The following is a 26,371-nucleotide window of genomic DNA, read 5'->3' as shown; positions in this document are numbered from 1 at the left end:
TCGTTCTGGTTCTCACTCTGTCTCTCTCATTGTCTCTCTCTCTCTCTCTCTCTCTCTCTCTCTCACACAAATGTATCTGCCCTCCTCTCTCTCTACTTTCTCTTTTTCTAACCTCATTTCCCTTCTCTCTCTCTCTTGCTTTCTCTTGCTCTCTCTTTCTCTCTCGCTTACTCTTTATCTCTATTCTTTCTTTCTCTCTGTCTCTCTCTCTCTCTCTCTCTCTTCTCACCCTCTCTGCTCTCTGTCTGACCGATGTGGACATAGCCAGAGAGAATCATGCGTGCCGGGGTAGACTCCTTCCACCTCATCAAATCCGTTGGCTGCCCTTTCTGTCTTCCCTTCTCTATGACGCTGCTATACACACACACACACACACACACACACATACACAGCGTGCTGGATGTCCATGCTGTGTCTGTGCCGATGGAGAGAAGGGAGTCTTTGATGACACCAACATGCCGCCTTGCCAAGATTCAAAAGTAATTTAGACTCCGTGCATGTGTGTATGTGCATACGCATGTGTGTGCCGCGTAAGTATGTGTGTGTAAACCCTGTCTACAGTCATGTCCAGAAGCTGTGCAGCATCTTGGGTGTGTGTGTGTGCGTGTCAGAAAGGTTGCAGCCTAGCTAAAGCCCTAAGTCCCCATGTTCTCTCCTCTGAGTCTCTGTGTTCTATGCTGTGTGTGTGTGTGTGTGTGTGTGTGTGTGTGTGTGTGTGTGTGTGTGTGTGTGTGTGTGTGTGTGTGTGTGTGTGTGTGTGTGCGTGTGCGTGTGCGTGTGTGTGTGTGTGTGCATGCGTGTGTGAAGTGCCTCTGGTTGCCTCTGCTAGAATCTGTTAAGTATTCTCTGTACTCTGCTAGAATTTGTTAAGTATTCTCTGTACTCTGCTAGAATCTGTTAAGTATTCTCTGTACTCTGCTAGAATCTGTTAAGTATTCTCTGTACTCTGCTAGAATCTGTTAAGTATTCTCTGTACTCTGCTAGAATCTGTTAAGTATTCTCTGTACTCTGCTAGAATCTGTTAAGTATTCTCTGTACTCTGCTAGAATCTGTTAAGTATTCTCTGTACTCTACTAGAATCTGTTAAGTATTCTCTGTACTCTGCTAGAATCTGTTAAGTATTCTCTGTACTCTGCTAGAATCTGTTAAGTATTCTCTGTACTCTGCTAGAATCTGTTAAGTATTCTCTGTACTCTGCTAGAATCTGTTAAGTATTCTCTGTACTCTGCTAGAATTTGTTAAGTATTCTCTGTGTTCTGCTAGAATCTGTTAAGTATTCTCTGTACTCTGCTAGAATCTGTTAAGTATTCTCTGTACTCTGCTAGAATCTGTTAAGTATTCTCTGTACTCTGCTAGAATCTGTTAAGTATTCTCTGTCACTGCGTGCGAATGTTTGTTCGAGTATCATATTCTAGTGTGGCGTCTGGGTGTTGTGTCGAGAGTTCTCTGGCTTAGCTTGCTGGGGTTCTTGTATCTGAACCATGAAGGCATGTCAATGTAATGTTTTGTAGTATTTGTTAATGGATCATATTCTAGTTTCTTATTGGAGTGTTGTCTGAAGGGATCAGTGGTTTAGCTTGTGGCTTAGCTCTTTCCATGACATAGACCGACCAGGTGAATCCAGGTGAATCCAGGTGAAAGCTATGATCCCTTATTTATTTCACTTGTTAAATCCACTTCAATCCGTGTAGATGAAGGGGAGGAGACAGGTTGAAGAAGGATTTTTAAGCCTTGAGACCATTGAGACATGGATTGTGTATATATGCCATTCAGAGGGTGAATGGATGAGACAAAAAATATAAGAGCCTTTGGGTTTTTCACCCTCAACAGTTTCCCGTGTGTATCAAGAATGGTCCAACACCCAAAGGACATCCAGCCAACTTGACACAACTGTGGGAAGCATTGGAGTCAACATGGGCCAGCATCCCTGCGGAAAGTGTTTGACACCTTGTAGAGTCCATCTGGAAGTAGCATATCTCATTTGAAGTGCCAAACTTTCCTAGGACGTGTCTCTCTTGAGATATCAGTTACTACCAAAGTCTTTATTGTGTCTAAAATGTACAACACTATCCTGCTACTAAATCTCAAAGAAAGACAGCTTAATCCAGAATGGAGGAGTTTTATGTCCGCCTACAGGAGTTGAAGACAGGATTTGTCTTTAAAGCAATATAATTCAACTTTATTTCCATCTGAATGTCTGTGTCAGTGCCTGAGCCAGCTGGAAGTGATGACACAGTGGTATTATAACACACTGATGTAATTGTTGCCTTTCAGTTGTCTGTTATAGTGGCTGGTGGCTCAACAACAAAAAACCACAAGAAAAATAATTGCTTCCATCTCGTCTCTGTATCACAGACAGACAGATTACAAACATATTTGTCGTCCACAACGTTCAATTTCCTCCTCATTTTTAAAACTGTCATATCTGGACGCCCGTCACTTGTATGGGTTTTATTCTATTATAAGACCTACAATTATTCTTAGAGACTGACTAAACCTCTAAACGGAACTGGTCGAGATGACCTTAGACTGCTCATAACCTGAAAAGAAATACACCAGCAAATCTATAATGAGTGTCTTGCAGGCGCACAATCGACAAAGTTCTGATCACGCTTGGTGAACTGAAACATTTGCGGCATTTAAATTACAGTCGAAAAGGGAAACTTCTCAATAAAGACGGGCACCTCTCCCCTTGGGTGATGTTTCCTGACGCCACCGACGCCTTAACGCTCCCGTCAAACCCCCGCCATTCCCCCTCCACTGGGAGCCTCGGGGGACAATCCATCAAAACTTTGCAGCTAAGCGTCATTCATGAACTTCCTTTCTTGTCTAATATTTCCTCAGGGTACGCTCGCGTCAAATCCCTCTTCCACAAACCCCCCTGGTCACCCCTATCCCACCGGTGCCCCGCAGCCCTAAGACGAGTCATCAAAAAGATGAGGAGATGAAATGGCGTCCTGGACAGTGCGGAGGGCACGGAGACTAACTCCTTTGTGACCAATGCTTTGTGACAGAGATTACAGTTTTATGAGTTGATTTTGAGGACGGGGGAGATTTTCGGTCAGAATCTGTCAGACCCTCTCTGCGTTCTGCCTGGGGAACGTGTTTCTCTCTGATGACACGTTCAGCACCCTAAATGAGATGTCCATGGTATTTTATGTCGGAGGCTCGAGACGCGAGGCAGCCTGAATTATGGGGCTTCACTCGCTGCTCTGAGCCGTGGCCCCTACACACAGGACACCCACTCATCACTGAGAAAAGGGGGATGGGGGAGGGTGAAAAGAAAGACATAAAGAGGGAATTGAATTGAGTGTGTGTAACAAAGAGGGATGCTGATCTATGATCAGTGTTGTATTATTCCCTTCTAATGGTGATGAGAAACTGATCCTAGGTCTGTGCCTATGAACAAACTCTACATGGTTCTTCATAGACATCTCACCTCAACAGAGGCTTTTGGCTGTGTAATGTGCCATCGGTCTGGTCTCCTGCCATGCAGAACCACAACAGTTATTCCACAGAGTAGTCTTGGATCAGCTTCTTATGGGAAACAATGTGTATCACACTTCACTTAGTTCACTTTGAGTTGGTTTCTAACTCTTCAGTTGAGATAGGTGTTCATAGTTCATCTGGGAGCATGAATGGTGACGAGCAGAACATGTGAAAGCCAAGCCGTTTCTCTCAGACTTTAAAATGAAGGGCTGTCATCATACGTTATGGTTTACGTCTGCCCTTTAGGAAATGGCTCTATACCCCGTCACACAAACACACACTCCATCTCTTGCTGCTCTCGGTTAATCAAAAGCCGGAATTGAAGATTTTGAAAAGCTCACGCAAGCTCATAACACACACATACATGCGTACACGCACGCACGCACGCACACACACACACACACACACATTCCACCCCACAACCATCTCTTCACCCAACTCACACACACTGTGGTCAGTGACTCGTCAGCTGACAGATGAACAATTCCAAATCTGACCTTTTCCTCTGGGCCTTATGGGTCAATCTCTGCCTCGTGAAACAGCACCACCGAAGCAGTGAACTGAGTTATGACCAGAGAGAGAAAGAGGAGAGGAGAGAGAGCCAGCGGTGTCATTATGGCCAACATCTGCTCTCCTAGCCTCAACACCACAGTTTCAGGGGTCTCTTTCACTCTCTCTCACTTTCTCTCTTTCTCTATTCCCTTCCTCTTTCCTCTTACCTCTCTCTTTCTCCATCTACCCCTTTATCTCTCTCTACCCCTTTCTCTATCTCTCTCTCTCTCTCTCTCTCTCTCTCTCTCTCTCTCTCTCTCTCTCTCTCTCTCTGTGTCTCTCCTCATCTCTATCTGTCAGGCTTGTCCTCTGCTATAGTTCCATTATACCCAGTCGACTCTGAAAATGTTGTCTTAGTTAACTGCAGCAGAGCCAGACGTACGTTAACATTATCTGAGCCCCTATCACCATTCCTACTAATCACCCATGATATGAGAGAGACGGATCTGGAGTTTCTCAGTGTGGCTCAGCTGAGGAGGTGCTGTGAGGGAAACTGCAGAGCCAGAGCCAGAGCCAGAATGGAAGGAGACAGGGGCTGTGGGTATTAGGGTTGACTGCAAACAGCCTGTTTGATCAGCTTACAGCTTTAAAGAGATGTCAGTTTGGAGTGGGTGTTGCAAAGCTGTGTGTGTCGCAAATGTGTGTGAGAGCAAGACATGCAAGATGGCGCCGACAGAGATGGTCGCCTCGCTTCGCGTTCTTAGGAAACCATGCAGTATTTAATTTTTTATGTATTATTTCTTACATTGTTACCCCAGGAGATCTTAAGTCTTATTACATACAGCCGGGAAGAACTATTGGATATAAGAGCTACGTCAAATTACCAACATTACGACCAGGAATACGACTTTCCCGAAGCGGATCCTCTGTTTGGACCACCACCCAGGACAATGGATTTAATCCCAGTAGACGACCCGAGTATACTACTCGCCAATGTCCAGTTTCTTGACAACAAGGTAGACGAAATTCGAGCAAGGGTTGCCTTCCAGAGAGACATCAGAGATTGTAACATTCTCTGTTTCACGGAAACATGGCTCTCTCGGGATACGTTATCAGAGTCGGTACAGCCACCCGGTTTCTTCATGCATCGCACCGACAGAAACAAACATCTCTCTGGTAAGAAGAAGGGCGGTGGGGTGTATGCCTTATGATTAACGACTCGTGGTGTAATCATAACAACATACAGGAACTTAAGTCCTTTTGTTCACCTGACCTAGAATTCCTTACAATCAAATGCTGACCGCATTATCTACCAAGAGAATTCTCTTCAATTATAATCACAGCCGTGTATTAATCATGGCAAGGCAACAGGAAACATGACCAAATACAAACAGTGTAGCTATTCCCTCCGCATGGCAATCAAACAAGCTAAGCGTCAGTATAGAGACAAGGTAGAGTCGCAATTCAACGGCTCAAACACAAGACGTATGTGGCAGGGTCTACAGTCAATCACGGATTACAAAAAGAAAACCAGCCCTGTCGCGGACACCGACGTCTTGCTCCCAGACAAATTAAACAACTTCTTTGCTCGCTTTGAGGACAATACAGTGCCACTGACACAGCCCGCTACCAAAACCTGCGGGCTCTCCTTCACCGTGGCCAACATGAGTAAAACATTTAAACGTGTTAATCCTCGCAAGGCTGCCGGTCCAGACGGCATCCCTAGCTGCGTCCTCAGAGCATGCACAGACCAGCTGGCTGGTGTGTTTACGGACATATTCTATCAATCCCTATCCCAGTCTGCTGTGCCCACATGCTTCAAGAGGGCCGTTGTTCCTGTTCCCAAGAAAGCTAAGGTAACTGAGCTAAACGACTATCGCCCCGTAGCACTCACTTCTGTCATCATGAAGTGCTTTGAGAGACTAGTCAAGGCTCATATCTCCTCCACCCTACCTGATACCCTAGACCCACTCCAATTTGCTTACCGCACCAATAGGTCCACAGACGACGCAAACGCAATCACACTGCACACTCCCCTAACCCATCTGGACAAGAGGAATACCTATGTAAGAATGCTGTTCATCAACTACAGCTCAGCATTTAACACCATAGTACCCTCCAAACTCGTCATTAAGCTCGAGACCCTGGGTCTCGACCCCGCCCTGTGAAACTGGGTTCTGGACTTTCTGACAGGCCGCCCCCAGGTGTTGAGGGTAGGAAACAACATCTCCACCCTGCTGATCCTCAACACTGGGGCCCCACAAGGGTGCGTTCTTTTCGTTCAAATATTTTTTATTGAACACACACAAGAATGGTGTATAGGTATAAAAGACAAGTATACAATTCTTATCTAAACATAAAAGAGCAGACAGAAACAACAAGACCCAGAGTTCTGGGTACAAAACAAATATTACAAAACTAGACATACAGAACAAGGACAGGTAGGAAGAAAGAGGGTAGATGTCACCCCCCCCCCCCCCACTTATTCCCCCCTTTTATCCCCCCCTTATTCCCCCCTATTCCCCTCCCGACTGCTCGGGTGGCGGGGCCAGCACACGCTGCCCAAAGGTAGATTAAAATATTACAATTGAGAGTGCATTAAAAAGTACAAATTCACAGTGCCGACTGGTCAAGTAAGAGAGGAAAGGCTGCCAGATTTGATCAAATGTTGATAATTTATTGTTCAGAATATATCTAATTCTTTCTAAGTGTACAGTGTTTGCCAATTTGCTGAGCCATGATTTGGTAGAGGGCGCTTCCCTCCTTTTCCAAAACAACAAGATACATTTTTTTGCCGAAATGAGACTGTAAGAGATTAGTTGTTTTGGGGGGTTGGTTAATCCGTTTAGGGAATCAGACACTCCCAGGATTATCAGAAGCGGTCTTTGTCTATTGAAGTTTCCAGAACTTCAGAGAGGATCCCAAATTCCACACCAATACCCATACAAGTTAGAGAATAGGGCAAAGCAGTGGAGTAGTGTACCCTGCTCAGCCTGACATTTATCACACATAGGGGATGTATCAGGAAATATCCTATGCAGTTTGGTTTTCGAATAGTGTAATCTGTGTAATACCTTGAATTGTATGAGACGATGTCTGGAGTTAATGGAGCAGATGTGGATATACTCCAAGCCATCTTCCCAGTCTGCCACCGAAATGTCAGTCCCTAGTTCTTCCTCCCATTTTGCCTTAATGGCATCTGTAGAAGGTGTGCTAACAGATTGAAAAGCGTCATATAGACGAGATATCAGTTTGTCTGAGGTGGGGCATCTTTTTAGGGAAGGGAAGGTTTAGCGTTCCCAAATGTTGGGAGGTGTTTTCTAACATAGTCTCTAATTTGTGGGCATCTGAAAAAGTTACTTCTGGGAAGATTATAAGTTTCCCCCAGCAACTCAAAGGAAGCAAAGGTCCCTTCTATATATAAATCCCCTATGGTACTTATCCCTAACTCTCCCCATCGCTCAAAGGTGTTATCAAGGTTAGAGGGGGCAAAGGAGGGATTCCTGGCAACAGGGAGCATGAATGATATTGGTCTAAGCTCAAAGTGGACTTTAATTTGCTTCCAGATTCGGACTGTGCTATGTATAATAGGATTGTTACGATAAAGTGACATCTCCAGATTGACAGGCAACAAAATCACAGCGCCAATAGAGAAGGGGTGACACTCCTCACGCTCCATACTAAGCCAGCTGGATGACGGAGGTGCATCATCCAGAAAAAACATAACAGCATGGAGGTTAGGGGCCCAATAGTAAAATATAAAAATTGGGAGAGACAATCCTCCTTCCATCTTGGATTTACAGAGGTGTTTTTTACCTATCCTGTGTGTTTTATAATCCCAGATGAAAGGATTGATAATTGAGTCCAGTTGTTTATGAAAGGATTTAGGTATGAATACTGGGATATTCTGGTATAGGTAGAGCAGTTGTGGGAGGAAGACCATTTTAATGGCATTAATTCTTCCGAGCAGAGAAATTGGGAGAGTTCTCCAAAATTGTATGTTTGTCTTGAATTTTTGCATCAGAGAGGGGAAATTATCTTTAAATAGTAAGGAGTATTGTTTGGTAACTACAATTCCTAGGTAGGTACATTTTTCTGAAGATAACTTAACTGGAAGATGTTCTAGCCAGGAGGTGTTTTGCAACCGTATGGGCATTAATTCACTCTTGTTCCAATTTATTCTTTATCACGAGAAGGTACCAAACAAATTAATCACATCAAGAATAGCTGGAATACTTGCTTGGGGTTCTGTTACATAGAGGAGAATGTCATCTGCGTATAGGGAAATATTATTTAGAGTATCTTTAGTATTATAGCCGTGTATTGCTGCATGAGATCTGATCGCCTGAGCGTGAGGTTCAATAATTAGGGCGAAGAGCATAGGCGACAGCGCACAACCCTGCCTTGTCCCTCTGTAAAGGTTAAATCGGGGTGACAATGATTGGTTAGTGAGTATTCTCGCACAGGGGTTCCTATATAAAAGCTGGATCCAATTTATGAACCCATCTCCAATATTACATTTCTGTAGGACCTTGAATAGATAGGACCACTCAACTTGGTCAAAGGCCTTTTCGGCGTCAAGCGATATAACGGCAAGGTCCACGTTAGGTAACCTCTGAGAATACATAATGTTGAAGAGGCGCCTGAGATTGAAGAATGAGTTTCTGTTAGGGATAAAGCCGGTCTGGTCCGAATGGACCAATTTGCCAATTAAAGTGCTAAGCCTGTTAGCCAGAGTTTTTGCTAACATCTTTTGGTCTGTATTAAGGAGGGATATTGGTCTGTATGACTCTACCTCTTCCGGATCTTTACCCTTCTTATGTATAACTGTAATGAACACCTCATCCAAAGTAGATGGGAGAGCTCCATCCTCATTGGCCTGAACCAACATTTTGTGTAGGTAGGGAGAGAGCATGTTGCTGAATGTTTTATAGAATTCACCAGGGTATCCATCTGGGCCGGGGTCTTGCCACTCTTTAGAGATTTAATTGTTTCTCGAATTTCTTCAAGAGATATTTCCTTATTCAGGAAGTTAGAATCTTCCTGGTTCAGGCATTTCAGTCCTCCAAAAAGTTTTGCATAATTAAGGGGTTAGGATCCGCTTTAGATGTATATAGAGTCTCATAAAACTGATCGAATCTGTCATTGATGTCTTTGGGGGAAGAGAGTAATTCACCAGATGCAGATTTAACTTTGTTAATCATTCGGTCACTCACATTTTTTCGAAGTTGTCTGGCGAGTAATTTGTGTGGTTTGTCACCAAACTCAAAATATTTTTGCTTGGCATAGAGAGAATTTGCAATAAAATGCAAATTAATTACTTAAAAATCATACAATGTGATTTTCTGGATTTTTGATTCCGTCTCTCACAGTTGAAGTGTACCTATGATAAAAATGACAGACCTCTACATGCTTTGTAAGTAGGAAAACCTGCAAAATCGGCAGTGTATCAAATACTTGTTCTCTCCACTGTATATATACATACACATACATATATATATACATACATACATACATACATACATACACATAAAATATATAAAAATATATTTTCTTAAATATATACAGATACATATACACACACACACACACACACACACACATACATACACATCTACATACACAAACATTCATACCCCAGAATAATAATTTACACTAATTTAAAATATACACATACATAATACTAAAATGCTAAGAGAAAATAATAATAAAGTACAAATAATAATTATATGTACGCACACCTACACAGACACAAGCACCACAGAGGGCTGGTGGGAATCTAATCGGGAGAGCGGCCCACGGCTATGACAAAGGCAGAACGGCACAAAACATCAACTTGCTATCCAGGTGTCTTCGTCTGCCCCTCCCCAACCATCACCCCCAGTCCCCTGCAAGCAATAAATAAATGGTATAATAATAAGAATAATGTAAGAATTGAAAAATAAATAACGAAACAAAACAAAAATGGGGGAATATAATTATATCCATCCGAAAGTGTTAATGATCAAACCTGGAAGGCCTCCCAAACAGGCATCGATCTGAACCCAGCCGGAATGAAAGTGAAATGAACGTTAAATGAGAGCTCTGATCGCCCTCAATTGGTCGGCTCAGCGTCTTACATGTTCAGTAGCCCTTGCTGAGACCGTTTAATACGGTTTCACCCATTATGGTATAGTATGGATTCGAGTCCATGAGCAGACCCTAACACACAATGACAAGGCACTCTAACCTGTACGGGGGATTGGCGTATATTCCCGGATAAACTTCTCTGCGTCGAAAACCGAGGAGAGCCAAATCTTCTCACCAGAAGGAGGGGTAATTCTGAGTCTTGCAGCGAAGAGCAAGGCTGGGCGAAGATAGAGTTTGTAGAGTTTGGTCATGACATCTCTGTAGCCGGCGCGGTGCTTTGCCACATCGTGCGCATAATCCTCATAGACACGGAAGGGGTGTCCTTTATGTAACAGGTTACCCCTCATTCGAGCCTCGCGCAGGATAAGATCCTTGGTCTTGAAACTGTGACAACAGAGGATTACTGGGCGAGGACGTTGGCCCGGTCCAGGCACTGGGACAAGAGCGCGATGTGCACGGTCCAGCTGGGGATCCGAAGGGGATCCGAAGCCAAAACATCCGATCTCATTGCATCCCTCAATAGCTTAGCCCGCCTACACCCCCTCTGCCAGACCAACAATGCGAAGGTTATGACGTATGGATCGGCCCTCCAGGTCGACCACTTTCACAGAAAGCCTCTGCACACTATCCTGCAATGACGTGCATAGCTTCTCTAACTCGTCAATCCTACCAGCGTTGAATTCAGAAGCTTTCTCAAGGTCTACAATACTCTGGCCCTGCGAAGCAACCGTTCGAATGGTGCTCTCAATTTTAGTGTCCAGTTCAGCAATAGTAGCCTTAAGATCCTCAGCTATAGCAACATGTAGTTCTCCCAAAGCCCGGGTAAGTTCTGTAAGTGTCACGTTGTTACCTGTGCCTTCCGCCATGTCTGTCTCGTTGTTTGGTGGGGAGTAGGCCACCGAAGTGGATTTATTGTCCTTTGGTCACTTATTACTCGGCATTTTCACATAGAAAGTTACAATATTGTATTAGAAAGAAACGTTTGTTGTAAAAAGTGCCGTAAAGTAGGTTAGGTTAGATTATTTCGCAAAAAAGTTGCAGGAGCCTCTCACACACAGTCGTTCACTCCAACATGCTAGCTCCGCCCCCCACAAGGGTGCGTTCTAAGCCCTCCCCTGTGTGGCCATGCACGCCTCCAACTCAATCATCAAGTTTGCAGACGACACTACAGTGATAGGCTTGATTACCAACAACGACGAGACGGCCTACAGGGAGGAGGTGAGGGCTCTCGGAGTGTGGTTTCAGGAAAATAACCTCTCACTCAACGGCAACAAAACAAAGGAGATGATCGTGGACTTCAGGAAACAGCAGAGGGAGCACCCCCCTATCCACATGGACGGGACAATAGTGGAGAAGGTGGAAAGTTTTAAGTTCCTTGGCGTACCCATCACGGACAAACTGAAATGGTCCACCCACACAGACAGTGTGGTGAAGAAGGCGCAACAGCAACAGCAAGAGGCTGAAGAAATTTTGCATGTCACCAAAAACACTCAAACTTTTACAGATGCACAATCAAGAGCATCCTGTTGGGCTGTATCACCGCCTGGTACGGCAACTGCTCCGCCCACAACCTTAAGGCTCTCCAGATGGTTTTGCAGTCTGCACAGCACATCACCGGGGGCAAACTACCTGCCCTCCAGGACACCTACACCACCCGATGTCACAGGAAGGCCAAAAAGATCATCAAGGACAACAACCACCCGAGCCACTGCCTGTTCACCCCAGTATCATCCAGAAGGCGAGGTCAGTACAGGTGCATCAAAGCTGGGACCGAGAGACTGAAAAACAGCTTCTATCTAAAGGCCATCAGACTGTTAAACAGCCATCACTAACATTGAGTGGCTACTGCCAACATTCAGACTCAAATCTCTAGCCACATTAATAATTGGATGTAATAAATGTATCACTAGTCACTTTAAACAATGCCACTTTATATGTTTACATACCCTAAATTACTCATCTCATATGTATTTACTGTACTCTATACCATCTACTGCATCTTGCCTATGCCGCACGGCCATCGCTCATCCATATATTTATATGTACATTTTCTTATTCATCCCTTTACACTTGTGTGTATAAGGTAGTTGTTGTGAAATTGTTAGATTACTTGTTAGATATTACTGCACTGTCAGAACTAGAAGCACAAGCATTTCGCAACACTCGCATTAACATCTGCTAACCATGTGTATTTGACCAATACAATATGCTTTGATTTTATTTTATTTGAGTGTGGAGTATGTGTGTTGAGAGCTTTTGACGGTTTGAGAATGAAGCATTAAAGGGGCAATCTGTGGTTGCTACATCAATTTGACTTATAAATGAATGATATATACCCATTGATTCTTGAAGAAATTAACTTAGCTTAGTTCAACTGTCACACCTCACGAGAACCCAAAATATAAGCTTGTTTTCCTCCAATGTGTGTAAACATTGTAAATGTAAATAAACGCTGTATAGCCTCATAACATGGTTAAAACAATAATTTTGATATCATGGATGGTCAGTCCTTGCATCCATAGCTCTGTCTATTAATCTGAGAGTGGTTACATTTCTCCAGGCCCATCGCTCAGCTTTTTACCGAAAACAGAGACGGAGTGACCGCTTTGTTATTGTTTCAACTATGGATTCGCCCTTTAAAGCTAGGTGAGGTTGAGACTGAGTGTGTGGAGTGTGTGGGGGCTAAAGTGTCTGCATGTACAGTACCAGTCAAAAGTTTGGGCACACCTACTCATTCCAGGGTTTTTCCTTTATTTTTAGTGTTTTCTACATTCTAGAATCATAGTGAAAACTATGAAATAACACATATGGAATCATGTAGTAACCAAAAAAGTGTAAAATAAATATATATTTTATATTTTAGATTCTTCAAAGTAGCAATCCTTTGCTGGGATGACAGCTTTGCACACTCTTGGCATTCTCTCAACCAGCTTCATGAGGTAGTCACATGGAATGCATTTCAATTAACAGGTGTGCCTTGTTAAAAGTGAACGTTTCTTCAAGTGCAGTCGCATAAACCATCAAGCACTATGATGAAACTGGCTCTCATGAAGACCACCACGGGAAAGGAAGACCCAAATTACCTCTGCTGCAGAGGATAAGTTAATTAGAGTTACCAGCCACATAAATTGAAGCCCAAATAAATGCTTCACAGAGTTCAACTAACAGACACTTCTCAACATCAACTGTTCAAAGAAACCACTACTAAAGGACACCAATAAGAAGAAGAGACTTGCTTGGGCCAAAAAACACAAGCAATGGACATTAGACTGGTGGAAATCTGTCCTTTGGTCTGATGAGTCCAAATTTGAGATTTTTGGTTCCAACCACCGTGTCTTTGTGAGACGCAGAGTAGGTGAACGGATGATCTCCGCATGTGTGGTTCCCACCGTGAGGCATGGAGGAGGAGGTGTGATGGTGTGGGGGTGCTTTGCTGGTGACACTGTCTGTGATTTATTTAGAATTCAAGGCACACTTAACCAGCATGGCACCCACAGCATTTTGTAGCGATACGCCATCCGCAGAGTGATGGAAAATCAGCCAACAAGTGGTCAGCATATGTGGGAACTCCTTCAAGACTGTTGGAAAAGCATTCCAGGTGAAGCTGGTTGAGAGAATTCCAAGAGTGTGCAAAGCTGTCATCAAGGCAAAGGGTGACTGCTTTGAAGAATCTAAAATCTTAGATATATTTTGATTTGTTTCGCCTTTTTTGGTTACTACATGATTCCATATGTGTTATTTCATAGTTTTGATGTCTTCACTATGATTCTACAATGTAGAAAACACACAAAAAATAACACCACATTTTTTTTCTGCGAACCTGCACATCATCGTCGTCTCTCTTTTGTGGCACCAATGTGAGGGTTTGTGGCAGGGGAAACAGGGTTGCAGTAGGCTAGTGTGTGTTACGGGAATAATGACAAGCGAACCTGGGGAGCTTTGTGTTCACATTGTCCTAAAAAAGGGAACCGGACCACAAAATTCAAGCTAACCAAACTCAGACCACTTTTTTAGATGGTCTCAGTTCAGTTTGCATCTAGGGCTCTTTTGAGGGGTCTGAGTTACTTTGGGAAAAAATACAATTAAGAGAACTGCACTGAGTTCACAAAAATTGTCAGAAAGGGACCAAGTATGAAAACACCCTAAGAGTTTAACTTGAAATCTTAGTGGATAGTGTATAGCTTTAAAGCTGTGAGTTGGAGAATATCTAGCTTTAAAGCTGTGAGTTGGAGAATATCTAGCTTTAAAGCTGTGACTTGGAGAATATCTAGCTTTAAAGCTGTGAGTTGGAGAATATCTAGCTTTAAAGCTGTGACTTGGAGAATATCTAGCTTTAAAGCTGTGAGTTGGAGAATATCTAGCTTTAAAGCTGTGACTTGGAGAATATCTAGCTTTAAAGCTGTGAGTTGGAGAATATCTAGCTTTAAAGCTGTGACTTGGAGAATATCTAGCTTTAAAGCTGTGACTTGGAGAATATCGAGCTTTAAAGCTGTAACTTGGAGAATATCTAGCTTTAAAGCTGTGACTTGGAGAATATCTAGCTTTAAAGCTGTGACTTGGAGAATATCTAGCTTTAAAGCTGTGACTTGGAGAATATCTAGCTTTAAAGCGGTGACTTGGAGAATATCGAGCTTTAAAGCGGTGACTTGGAGAGTAGAGGAGCGGGGCACTGTCATGCTTTATAAAAAGGATGTACAAGAGGGAAGATGAGGAACGTCTCCTGCTCTAACCTAAGAGAGCTCTACACTTCTAAAATGTTGCACAACTGATCTAGCTGACACATCACGGCTTACTGAGACAGCAACAGGGCAGAGAGATGGAGAGAGAGAAAGAGAGGGAGGGAGAGATGGATGGATGGATGGAGGGAAAGGCTGTTTAGAAACATCAAGCCTGTAGTAGACCGTAATAAAGGAGAGAAGAGCAGGGAAGAGGAGGGAGAGAGAGGTGAATCAAAGGAGAACTGGTAACAGGTAACTTATGTCTGCTGCTTTCACAACAATGGGATGTTTAGCTGGTATGAGGAAATATCTTAATATTAATTGATTTAATGTAACAGATGAAATACAATGGGAACCAATCAGGTGGACGTGAATGGTAGAAAATGGTTCATTGAATCACTTATAGCACACACATGCAATCATTCTGTCTTCTGTGTAGACACACACACTACTCATCACTGACAGTAATTTAAATCCCTCGTAGATCAGAGGAAAGCCAATGTGTGTAATGGCTGTGAAAGCCTGCCTGGGAGCAGCCACGCTAGCCGCTAATCCTCCACTTGTACACACCACATCAGTCCCTCCCTCGCTACTTCGCTAGCTACTATATTAGATCCAGCCTTATAACGTTGACTAAGTCACTGACAAATGGTAAAAAAGTGCCAACGTCAAATCAAACATTAATCCAAATGTGGTTCTTATTTCCTTTCGGTTTTTTTTTCCCACCCTGCAGTTGTCTTTTCTTTCTTCCGATCTGTTCATTCTCTTACTGCTAGCTACACCGTCAGCCGTAAGCCTGAGCGACTGCAGTGATTTTAGCAGGCAATGATTTGCTTCCGCCGATCCAACTGTTGTTTAACTTAATAGCCTTACTTGACTGATTATCAGATATCAGGGGTGAGTTGTATTGGCAGCTGCTGTACTGATTTTGTTTAACGATTCACATCAAATGAGTTACAGACGGATGGTAGCCTACCTCTAAACGACTTATTACCACACACACACGCGCACATACACACACACACACACACACATCCCACATCTGAATGTCTTATTGTAGAATCACAGTAATCCCCTAGTGAGGAATGCTTTTACTTGCAGTAATCATTCACCTGTTTGGGACTCTTGTGAGTATATATAAGGTTTGAAGGAACTTGTGCGTGTGTGTGTGTGTGTCTGTGTGTGTGTGTGTGTGTGTGTGTGTGTGCGTGCGTGCGTGTCTGTGTGAAAGTGCGTGCGTGTTTGTGAGTGTGTGTCAGGCTCTGTGTGTGTAGTGTGTGTCTCTGATTATAATGAACGTCACTTGCGGGAAGTGAAGCAGGCTGGGAGAGAAACGCTGGTCTCATAGTCATAATTGGAATCAATGTTTCTGTGCACTACTCTCCTCCACTGAGTTATGAGGTGACTAATGTTTAAAACATGCTCTGCAGACGCAGAATGACCTTCTTGAATAAAACACTGCACTACGAAGGGATGGGATGGAGGGAAGTAAAGGAGTGAAATATGAAGGGATGGAGTGAAATAAAGGAATGAAATACGAGGGGATGATGGAATGACGGTATATATGAGTAGACAAAGCCATCAATCACGTGACACCATTCATTCCTATGTGAAGACTCAACAGCACATTGAAGCCAGATTCATGGAGACGTAGCGTGCACAGTTTGAGCTACACCAGGAAGTGATGTTGCAGGCTATCTCAGTGCTGCCCCCTCTCATTAACATGTTCAAACACACACACCCACACACACATTCTGAATATGGGGCCACGGAAGTCTTGGGGCGGCACAATGAATTACCCATAATTCCTTTCTCCAACTACCCCAGGCGTTTTTTTGTCCCAACCCATGATCTTGCTGCTCCGCTAGTGAACAAGGCTAGCCACCGGCAGGACTGCTGCTAGGACAGGCCAGTTATACAACAACAATAAGACGGTTGTTTGTTGTTCCAGGTTAGCCTGAGTGCCAGTCTGTTTGTGCTATCGTGCCAACTCCTTGTCACTCAGCTTGACAAGGACAGCAACAGAGTTGGCAAAAGCACACAAACAGATCTGGGACCAGGCTAGTTTCACCCAAAGAGGAAAAACTAAAATAAACTTTGTCATATTTGACATTCTTCAAACCAACATTTGAGTCAATAGATGTTCCTTAGGGGCATCCAGACCTGAAACCTTCAGGTTAACTTTGAGAGGTTTTGACAAGTATTGACCCAAACATTTAGTTTGAGATCCACGTATTACGAGAATACCAGTGGGCTGGAGTTTCTTCTTAAAACCCAGAACTCGTACCTGGAATCCTCAGAAACCTCCCCGCCGTGGTGAATCCTAATGTGAAGCCAGCGTTGCTCTTATAATGAACTAACATGAAAGAGTCCGTACGAAGAGAAGAGGTCAGCTGTGTAGAGGTGTGACGTGAGGTCTGGAGGTGAATCATTTACAGCGACTACATCTGGATAACGAGGGAAATGATGGATAACGAGGGAAATTAAAGCTACATGAATCATCAGATGAGTATTAGAGAAACAGGTAGATGTGCTGGATGAACTATTGATCAGAAAAGGAGTGAGGAGAAGTACGAGGTTAGGAGACAGCCCGCAGACGGACACTATCGCTCTCTCTCTCTCTAAGCTGTGTGTGTGTGTGGGGATTGTGCCAATGGGCGGGCGGGTGTGTGTGTGGGGATTGTGCCAATGGGCGGGCGGGCGTGTGTGTGGGGGTGGGGATTGTGCCAATGGGCGGGCGGGTGTGTGTGTGGGGATTGTGCCAATGGGCGGGCGGGCGGGCGTGTGTGTGGGGGTTGTGCCAATGGGCGGGCGTGTGTGTGGGGGTGGGGATTGTGCCAATGGGCGGGCGGGTGTGTGTGTGGGAATGCACACAGGTGTGTATCTGTGTGTGCTTGCGCACACTGGCTGGCCTGTGTGTGTGTGTGTGTGTGTGTGTGTGTGTGTGTGTGTGTGTGTGTGTGTGTGTGTGTCATGGTGACAGGTAAGTGTTTGTGACAGCCCAGGGAGCAGGGAAGGCAGCATCACCCTGCTAAGAGGACCACCTCCCCTGTACTGAAGTAATAAATGACAGAACACTGTGTTCCCACGCTACAGCTGTCAGCTAGCCACACACACACACACACACCAAAGTGATGCATTGCACACACGCCTTCTTTCACAGTCACACCATCATCCCACACACCTCTGCACACACACAATTCTCTCTCTCTATGTACTGTATCTCTCTTTTCCTCTCAAACACACACAGAAATTGGCTTGAAGGGGTAATACGCCCCCCCCATCGCCGCGGCTACAGGACCCTCAGGCATACCTCCAAATGCTCCCACAATACACCAGCACTAATTAAATCTCAGGTCTATTCTCCTCAACTCTCCTCTCCTTTCTCTCTCCTCCTCCCTCTCTCCTCTCCTTTATGTGTCTAAACAGCATTTGCCTGCCTCTCTCTTTTTGTATCTCTGTCTAGCTCTTTCTATGTGTCTCTCTCTCTCTCGCTCTCTTTCTCTGTCTCTCTCTCACTCACTTTCTCTCTCTCTCTCACTCTCTCTTTCTCTCTCTCCCTCTCTCTCTTTCTCTCTTCTCTCTCTCTTCTCTCTCTCTCTCTCACTCTCTCTTCTCTCTCTCACGCTCTCTCTTCTCTCTCTCTCTCTCTCTCTCTTTCTCTCTTCTCTCTCTGACCAACACACAGTCAGCTATAGAGGCATGGAGATGAGCTTGTCTTTTCCTGTAACATCTACAAATGGCATCCAATACAATATCAAAAGGCTCCACTGTTCAAACAACAACAAACCATCAATGAAATATGCATTTGATTCTCTGACGGATCGAACAGGTCTCCACTCCATGCTTTTTAGCACAACTGTCTGTCTGTCTGTCTGTCTGTCTGTCTGTCTGTCTGTCTGTCTGTCTGGCTGGCTGGCTGGCTGGCTGGCTGGCTGGCTGGCTGGCCAGTATTCTGTCTCTCCATCTATCAGTATCCTGCATACAGTATTCTCTCTCCATCTATCAGTATCCTGCATACTGTATACTGTCTCTCATATATCAATATCCTGCATACAGTATTCTGTCTCTCCATCTATCAATATCCTGCATACAGTATTCTGTCTCTCCATCTATCAGTATCCTGCATACAGTATTCTGTCTCTCCATCTATCAGTATCCTGCATACAGTATTCTGTCTCTCCATCTATCAGTATCCTGCATACTGTATACTGTCTCTCCATCTATCAATATCCTGCATACAGTATACTGTCTCTCCATCTATCAATATCCTGCATACAGTATTCTGTCTCTCCATCTATCAGTATCCTGCATACAGAATACTGTCTCTCCATCTATCAGTATCCTGCATACAGTATACTGTCTCTCCATCTATCAGTATAGTAAAGGTAGACACAGAATAGTTTTTTTTATTGTCACATACACCAGACAGGTGCAGTGAAATGTGTTGTTTTACAGGTTCCGCCATTGTAATACGACGCCTCTGGAGCAAATTAGGGTTACGTGCCTTGGTCAAGTTTTTTCACCTTGTCGACTCATGTATTTGAACCAGCAAGCTTTAAAATACTGGCCCAACACTCTAACCGCTAGGCTACCTGCCGCCCTAAGGCTGGAAGAATGTCTGCCATGGCTTCAAGATGATTCCGGACAGTTCTAGTAATAATGGCTTGCTCTAGTTAAAACAACATATTCTATGCAGCATCATCTAACTTTGATATATGCTTCATGTAGAATGGAAGAATTTTGCTCTCGGCACGTCTGAGAGACTGCAGCCGTGAGATGTTTCTAGAACCATCCATCTCCCAGACTTCTCTACACTACAGTAATCAGTAGGGAATTAAACTTGTCTTAGACACCTTTTCCAAGAACCAAGGTCTCTTAAGAAATTAAACCTGTCTTTGCATTTGACTAAAAGCATTGAGGCGTTTGGAAGTTCGTCAGACACTGTTCGTCAGAGAGTGTGTGTGTGTGTGTGCGTGTGCGTATGTTTGTATGTGTGTTTTGAAATTGCACTAGACAGTCTGTGTGTGTGCCTGTAGTTTGAACATTTGTCAAACATACAGACTTGGTTGCCAGAAGAGTAAGAATCTCAAACAGAAGAAAAATATTGCTTCTGAAAAGTTCACTGTAATACTAATGGGCACCTCTGAGCTGGGGGATTTGGAGGGCGTTGGGGGACATGTAGGGGACATTCATCAGTGTGACACAGCACAGAATGCTCTTTGTCTGATTGGGCAAATTAGTGGGGAACTAATTTGCTTCCGCTGCTAAATCTTTTACAGACTCTTTTTGTTGGTGTTAATTGACCTCGTTGAACCACTTTGTATTCTGCCCTGATGTCAGACGAATGGGAGAGAAAATATCATTGTTATTAATTTCTGGTGCCTCGGAGGCAGTGCCCAGTTGCTCTATGCTGGTTTGCATTTAAGACGAGTGGTTGTATGTGTATGTTTCCATAGGGATATATGGTTTATAATGTGTATTTACACTGCAACGGACAAACAACTCCAGTGAATGTGGAGGTATCTCAGTTCAGGCCCTCACTAGTATGCCGTCAATAACCAGTGGGAAAAACTGGGTATTGAACCCAGTCTTTTGCATGCCCCAGGACTGTGTTATCCAACTGAGCTAAAGCCTAGGAATAACTTTTATGAGGTAATACAAGTGGCACGGTCTCAGGCAAGCATAGTTGTAGTTATATAAGTTACATACGCATCCCGCAGGCCTACTTTACCCAACCACCTCGGATGCTGTACAGACACATTGCAATGCCCTGGTGAATCCACAGGCAACATCATATACGCCATGCATTTACCACCTGCAGCCATTCATAACGACATACTGTCCGTTCATTACTTAGACATTAATGATGATTATTCATGAAGCGGAGGGCATGTTGTCCGGACCTCTGGCAGTCTCCATGGGGCTGCCACAGGGTTCAGTTCTCAGGCCGTCTCTCTTCTCTGTTTACATCAATGATGTCGCTCTTGCTGCTGGTGATTCTCTGATCCACCTCTACGCAGACGACACCATTCTGTATACTTCTGGCCCTTCTTTGGACTCTGTGTTAACTAACCTCCAGACGAGCTTCAATGCCATACAACTCTCCTTCCGTGGCCTCCAACTGCTCTTAAATACAAGTAAAACTAAATGCATGCTCTTCAACCGATCGCTGCCCGCACCTGCCTGCCCGTCCAGCATCACTACTCTGGACCGTTCCGACTTAGAATACGTTGACAACTACAAATACCTAGGTGTCTGGCTAGACTGTAAACTCTCCTTCCAGACTCACATCAAACATCTCCAATCCAAAATTCAATCGGCTTCCTATTTCGCAACAAAGCCTCCTTCACTCATGCTGCCAAACATGCCCTCGTAAAACTGACCATCCTACCGATCCTCGACTTCAGCGATGTCATTTACAAAATAGCCTCCAACACTCTACTCAACAAATTGGATGCAGTCTATCACAGTGCCGTATATTTTGTCACCAAAGCCCCATATACTACCCACCACTGCGACCTGTACGCTCTCGTTGGCTGGCCCTCGCTTCATACTCGTCGCCAAACCCACTGGCTACAGGTTATCTACAAGTCTTTGCTATGTAAAGCCCCGCCTTATCTCAGCTCACTGGTCACCATAGCAGCACCCACCCGTAGTACGCGCTCCAGCAGGTATATCTCACGTGTCACCCCCAAATCCAATTCCTCCTTTGGCCGCCTTTCACTGAAGCTGGAGACTCATATCTCCCTCACTAGATTTAAGCACCAGCTGTCAGAGCAGCTCACAGATCACTGCACCTGTACATAGCCCATCTGTAAATAGCCCATCCAACTACCTCATCCCCATACTGTATTTATTTATTTATCTTGTTCCTTTGCACCCCAGTATCTCTACTTGCACATTCATCTTCTGCACATCTATCACTCCAGTGTTTAATTGGTATATTGTAATTACTTCGCCACCATGGCCTATTTATTGCCTTACCTCCCTTATCTTACCGCATTTTCATACACTATATATAGACTTTTTCTACTGTATTATTGACTGTATGTTTGTTTATTCCATGTGTAACTCTGTGTTGTTGAATGTGTCGAACTGCTTTGCTTTATCTTGGCCAGGTCGCAGTTGTAAATGAGAACTTGTTCTCAACTAGCCAACCTGGTTAAATAAAGGTGAAATAAAAAATAAAATAAAAATGTAATCATCCCCCAGGTAATGTCATGCTTGGTGACAGCTTGGTGTGTGTGTGCGTGTGCCCATATATGTGAGTCACTGCGTGTGTGTGTGTGTGTGTGTGTGTGTGTGTGTGTGTGTGTGTGTGTGTGTGTGTGTGTGTGTGTGTGTGTGTGTGTGTGTGTGTGTGTGTGTGACATCTTAGCTGATGTTAAGAGAATATGCTGAACCCCGCAGGTCCCATTGGGCTGATGATGATGCGTTGCCTCTCTTCATGGTCTACTCCCGAAGTCATATCTCTCACTGATCAGTTACATTCTCAGGAAGTCAAATCGTGATCTGATTGGTTGATTGGGCTGTTGTTGTCATTGCCACAGTACCAGACGGTGGGAGTCATCTCTTCCTGCTACTTCCTGAGTTTGGGCTTCCAGCAGCAACTGAAAAAAAGATTTTTCGTTTTCACGTACTCTGGATAGGTGCAGTGAAATGGGGTGTTTTACAGGGTCGGCCATAATAGTACGGCACCTGGATCAAATTAGGGTTAAGTGCCTTGCTCAAGGACACATCAATGGATTTTTATTCTTGTCGGCTCAGGTATTCAAACCAGCGACCTTTCGGTTAGTGGCCCAACGCTCTAACCGCTAGGCTGAAGTCAGACACAGTGGGGGGGTAATTCTGGGAAGGTGCTAGAGCTGCAGTGGCTGTGTTATTAATGACACGCTTTCGTGAAGGTTTAAAAGTGTACATATGTGTTGAAAATGAATTTAAAGGTGTTTCCTCTGAGTGTGTAATATGCAAATCTGTGTGAGCTCATAACGTTGGGTTGCCAACGAAGAAGGGTTAATTAAGGCTAGAGTTATTGTGCCATTGACATGTTACTCATCTGTTGTGTGGTCTGTGTAGGACATGAAGCTACGAGAGCTGCTGGACGTGAGCACCCTGGTGGGAAAGATGGAGAACAGGATGCTGACGGTGGTGAGCGGACCAGACATGGTCAACATCACATACCTCAACTTCATGGCCTTCCAGGAGGAGATCGCCAAGGTAAGTAAACATGAATAATCCACTTATTACAGAGGAATAGGGCTTTAGTACACATGAATAATGCCTTTATTAATCATGAATAGGGCGTATTAGACATGAATAGGGCTTTATTAAACATGAATAAGGACTTTATTAATCATGAATAGGGATTTATTAAACATGAATAGGGTTTTATTAAACATGAATAAGGACTTTATTAATCACAAATAGGGCTTTATTAAACATTAATCAGGACTTTATTAATCATGAACAGGGCTTTATCAAACATGAATAAAGGCTTTATTAAAGGTTTATTTGATTTAGTTGATGTCAACATCAGTTAAGTCTCTTAGGCGGTTGGCCAAAGTGCTTATAACTAATTAATTAATAACTAAGCTATTTCAGTCCATGCAGTGTGAGTTAGTTAAGCTTGTTAGACTTACACTGAACCCGTCATTCCTCCAGTGTATAATTATAAGGTCTGGTGTGTGGGTGGCAAGTTTACACCTCCAATCGATCCTCGCGACTGTGTTTCTTCCTTCTGACGGAGTGTGTATGTGTGTGTGTTCTTCCGGTGCAGGAGTGGGCTGAAGAGTTGTTTGGCCTGGCGTCTAACCTGCTGGCCCAGAACATGTCCAGAGAAGCATGCCTGGAGAAAGCGTAAGTCCCTGGACACATCACACACCACACACCGGAAGGCAGCCGTTCATACCCATCAGGTCTGCAGGGCACTTCACACTACTCACAGAGAGAGGGGGGGGGCAGAGAAAGAGCAAGAGGGGGTCAGAGAGAGAGCGAGAGATGGGGTGAATGCACACACACATGCAAACGCATACACACACACACACACACACACACACACACACACACACAGATACTTGCGCAAAGACACACACATTCACGGACGCACACTTGCGCACTCTCACGCTCTCTCTCTCTCTCTCTCTCTCTCTGTCTCTCTCTCTCTCTGTCTCTAAGTCAAATGTATTTAGAAAGCCCTTTTTACATCAGCAGATGTCACAAACTGCTATACAGAAACCCAGTCTAAAACCCCAAACAGCAAGCAATGCAGATGTAGAAGCACTGTGGCTAGGAAAAACTCCCTGGAATGGCAGGAATCTAGGAAGAAACCTAGAGAGGAACCAGACTCTGAAGGGTGGCCAGTCATCTTCTGGCTGTGCCGGGTGGAGATTATAAGATTACATGGCCATTAAGGCCAGATTGTTCTTCAACATGTTCAAACGTTCATAGATGACCAGCAGCGTCAAATAATTATCACAGTGGTTGTAGAGGGTGCAACAGGTCAGCACCTCAGGAGTAAATGTCAGTTGGCTTTTCACAGCCAAGCATTCAGAGGTCGAGACAGCAGGTGCGGTTAGAGAGAGCGAGGGGTAGAGTCGAAAACAGCAGGTCCGGGACAAGGTAGCACGTCCGGTGAACAGGTCAGTGTTCCATAGCCGCAGGCAGAACAGTTGAAGCTGGAGCAGCAGCATGACCAGGTGGACTGGGGACAGCCAGAATTCATCAGGCCAGGTAGTCCTGAGGCATGGCCTATGGCTCAGGTCCTCCGGGAGGGGAGGGAGAGAGGGAGAGAGAAAGAATTAGAGGGAGCATACTTAAATTCACACAGGACAACAGACAGGAGAATTACACCAGACTGACCCTTGCCAACATAGACTGTTGCAGCATAGATACTCGAGGCTGAGACAGTGGGGGGTTGGAGGACACTGTGACCCCGTCCAACGATACCCCGGACAGGGCCAACCAAGCAGGAAATAACCCCACCCACTTTGCCGAAGCACAGCCCCCACACCACTAAAGGGATATCAACAGACCACCAACTTACTCCCCTGAGACAAGGCTGAGTATAGCCCACCAAGATCTCCTCCACCACACAAGCCCGAGGGGGCGAAAAACCAGACAGGAGGATCACGTCAGTGACTCAACCCACTCAAGTCGAGTATAGAGCAAAAAAGCCTGGCACGACGTGACGCACCTCTACAAGGGACAGAATGGAAGAGCACTAGTAAGCCAGTGACTCAGCCCCTGTAACAAGGTCTCTCTCTTTCTCTCTCTCTCACTCTGTTTCCTTCTTTCCCCAGTAATAGCCTTGTTTTTAAATACATTACATTTACATTTACATTTAAGTCATTTAGCAGACGCTCTTATCCAGAGCGACTTACAAAATGGTGCATTCACCTTATGATATCCAGTGGAACAACCACTTTACAATAGTGCATCTAAATCTTTTAAGGGGGGGGGGGGGTTAGAAGGATTACTTTATCCTATCCTAGGTATTCCTTAAAGAGGTGGGGTTTCAGGTGTCTCCGGAAGGTGGTGATTGACTCCGCTGTCCTGGCGTCGTGAGGGAGCTTGTTCCACCATTGGGGTGCCAGAGCAGCAAACAGTTTTGACTGGGCTGAGCGGGAACTGTGCTTCCTCAGAGGTAGGGGGGCCAGCAGGCCAGTGGTGGATGAACGCAGTGCCCTTGTTTGGGTGTAGGGCCTGATCAGAGCCTGAAGGTATGGAGGTGCCGTTCCCTTCACAGCTCCGTAGGCAATCACCATGGTCTTGTAGCGGATGCGAGCTTCAACTGGAAGCTAGTGGAGAGAGCGGAGGAGCGGGGTGACGTGAGAGAACTTGGGAAGGTTGAACACCAGACGGGCTGCGGCGTTCTGGATGAGTTGTAGGGGTTTAATGGCACAGGCAGGGAGCCCAGCCAACAGCGAGTTGCAGTAATCCAGACGGGAGATGACAAGTGCCTGGATTAGGACCTGCGCCGCTTCCTGTGTGAGGCAGGGTCGTACTCTGCGAATGTTGTAGAGCATGAACCTACAGGATCGGGTCACCGCCTTGATGTTAGTGGAGAACGACAGGGTGTTGTCCAGGATCACGCCAAGGTTCTTAGCACTCTGGGAGGAGGACACAAGGGAGTTGTCAACCGTGATGGCGAGATTATGGAAGGGGCAGTCCTTCCCCGGGAGGAAGAGCAGCTCCGTCTTGCCGAGGTTCAGCTTGAGCTGGTGATCCGTCATCCACACTGATATGTCTGACAGACATGCAGAGATGCGATTCGCCGCCTGGTTATCAGAAGGGGGAAAGGAGAAGATTAATTGTGTGTCGTCTGCATAGCAATGATAGGAGAGACCATGTGAGGATATGACAGAGCCAAGTGACTTGGTGTATAGCGAGAATAGGAGAGGGCCTAGAACAGAGCCCTGGGGACACCAGTGGTGAGAGCGCATGGTGCGGAGACAGATTCTCGCCACGCCACCTGGTAGGAGCGACCTGTCAGGTAGGACGCAATCCAAGCGTGGGCCGCGCCGGAGATGCCCAACTCGGAG

General features: G+C 44.9%; 1 protein-coding gene across 5 annotated transcripts in view; it reads left to right on the top strand.

The window, feature by feature from the left end:
- Positions 1–26,371, top strand: part of LOC106571556 (1-phosphatidylinositol 4,5-bisphosphate phosphodiesterase beta-1) — a 227,969-nt gene that overhangs the window by 116,255 nt on the left and 85,343 nt on the right. For all 5 annotated transcript variants that reach the window (XR_006759204.1, XM_045695875.1, XM_045695874.1 and 2 more), the window contains exons 4-5: positions 22,908–23,048; positions 23,608–23,687. Coding sequence is in view for 4 of the 5 variants with exons in the window: in XM_045695875.1 (XP_045551831.1) it covers positions 22,908–23,048; positions 23,608–23,687 (221 nt within the window). In the remaining variant the exon portion in view is untranslated. The remainder of the gene's footprint in view (positions 1–22,907; positions 23,049–23,607; positions 23,688–26,371) is intronic.

The sequence above is a fragment of the Salmo salar genome, chromosome ssa15 (assembly GCF_905237065.1).
Source record: "Salmo salar chromosome ssa15, Ssal_v3.1, whole genome shotgun sequence".
NCBI classification, from domain to species: Eukaryota; Metazoa; Chordata; class Actinopteri; order Salmoniformes; family Salmonidae; genus Salmo; species Salmo salar.
Note: the sequence above shows the minus strand (reverse complement) of the source record. Positions and strands in the feature narration are given on the sequence as shown.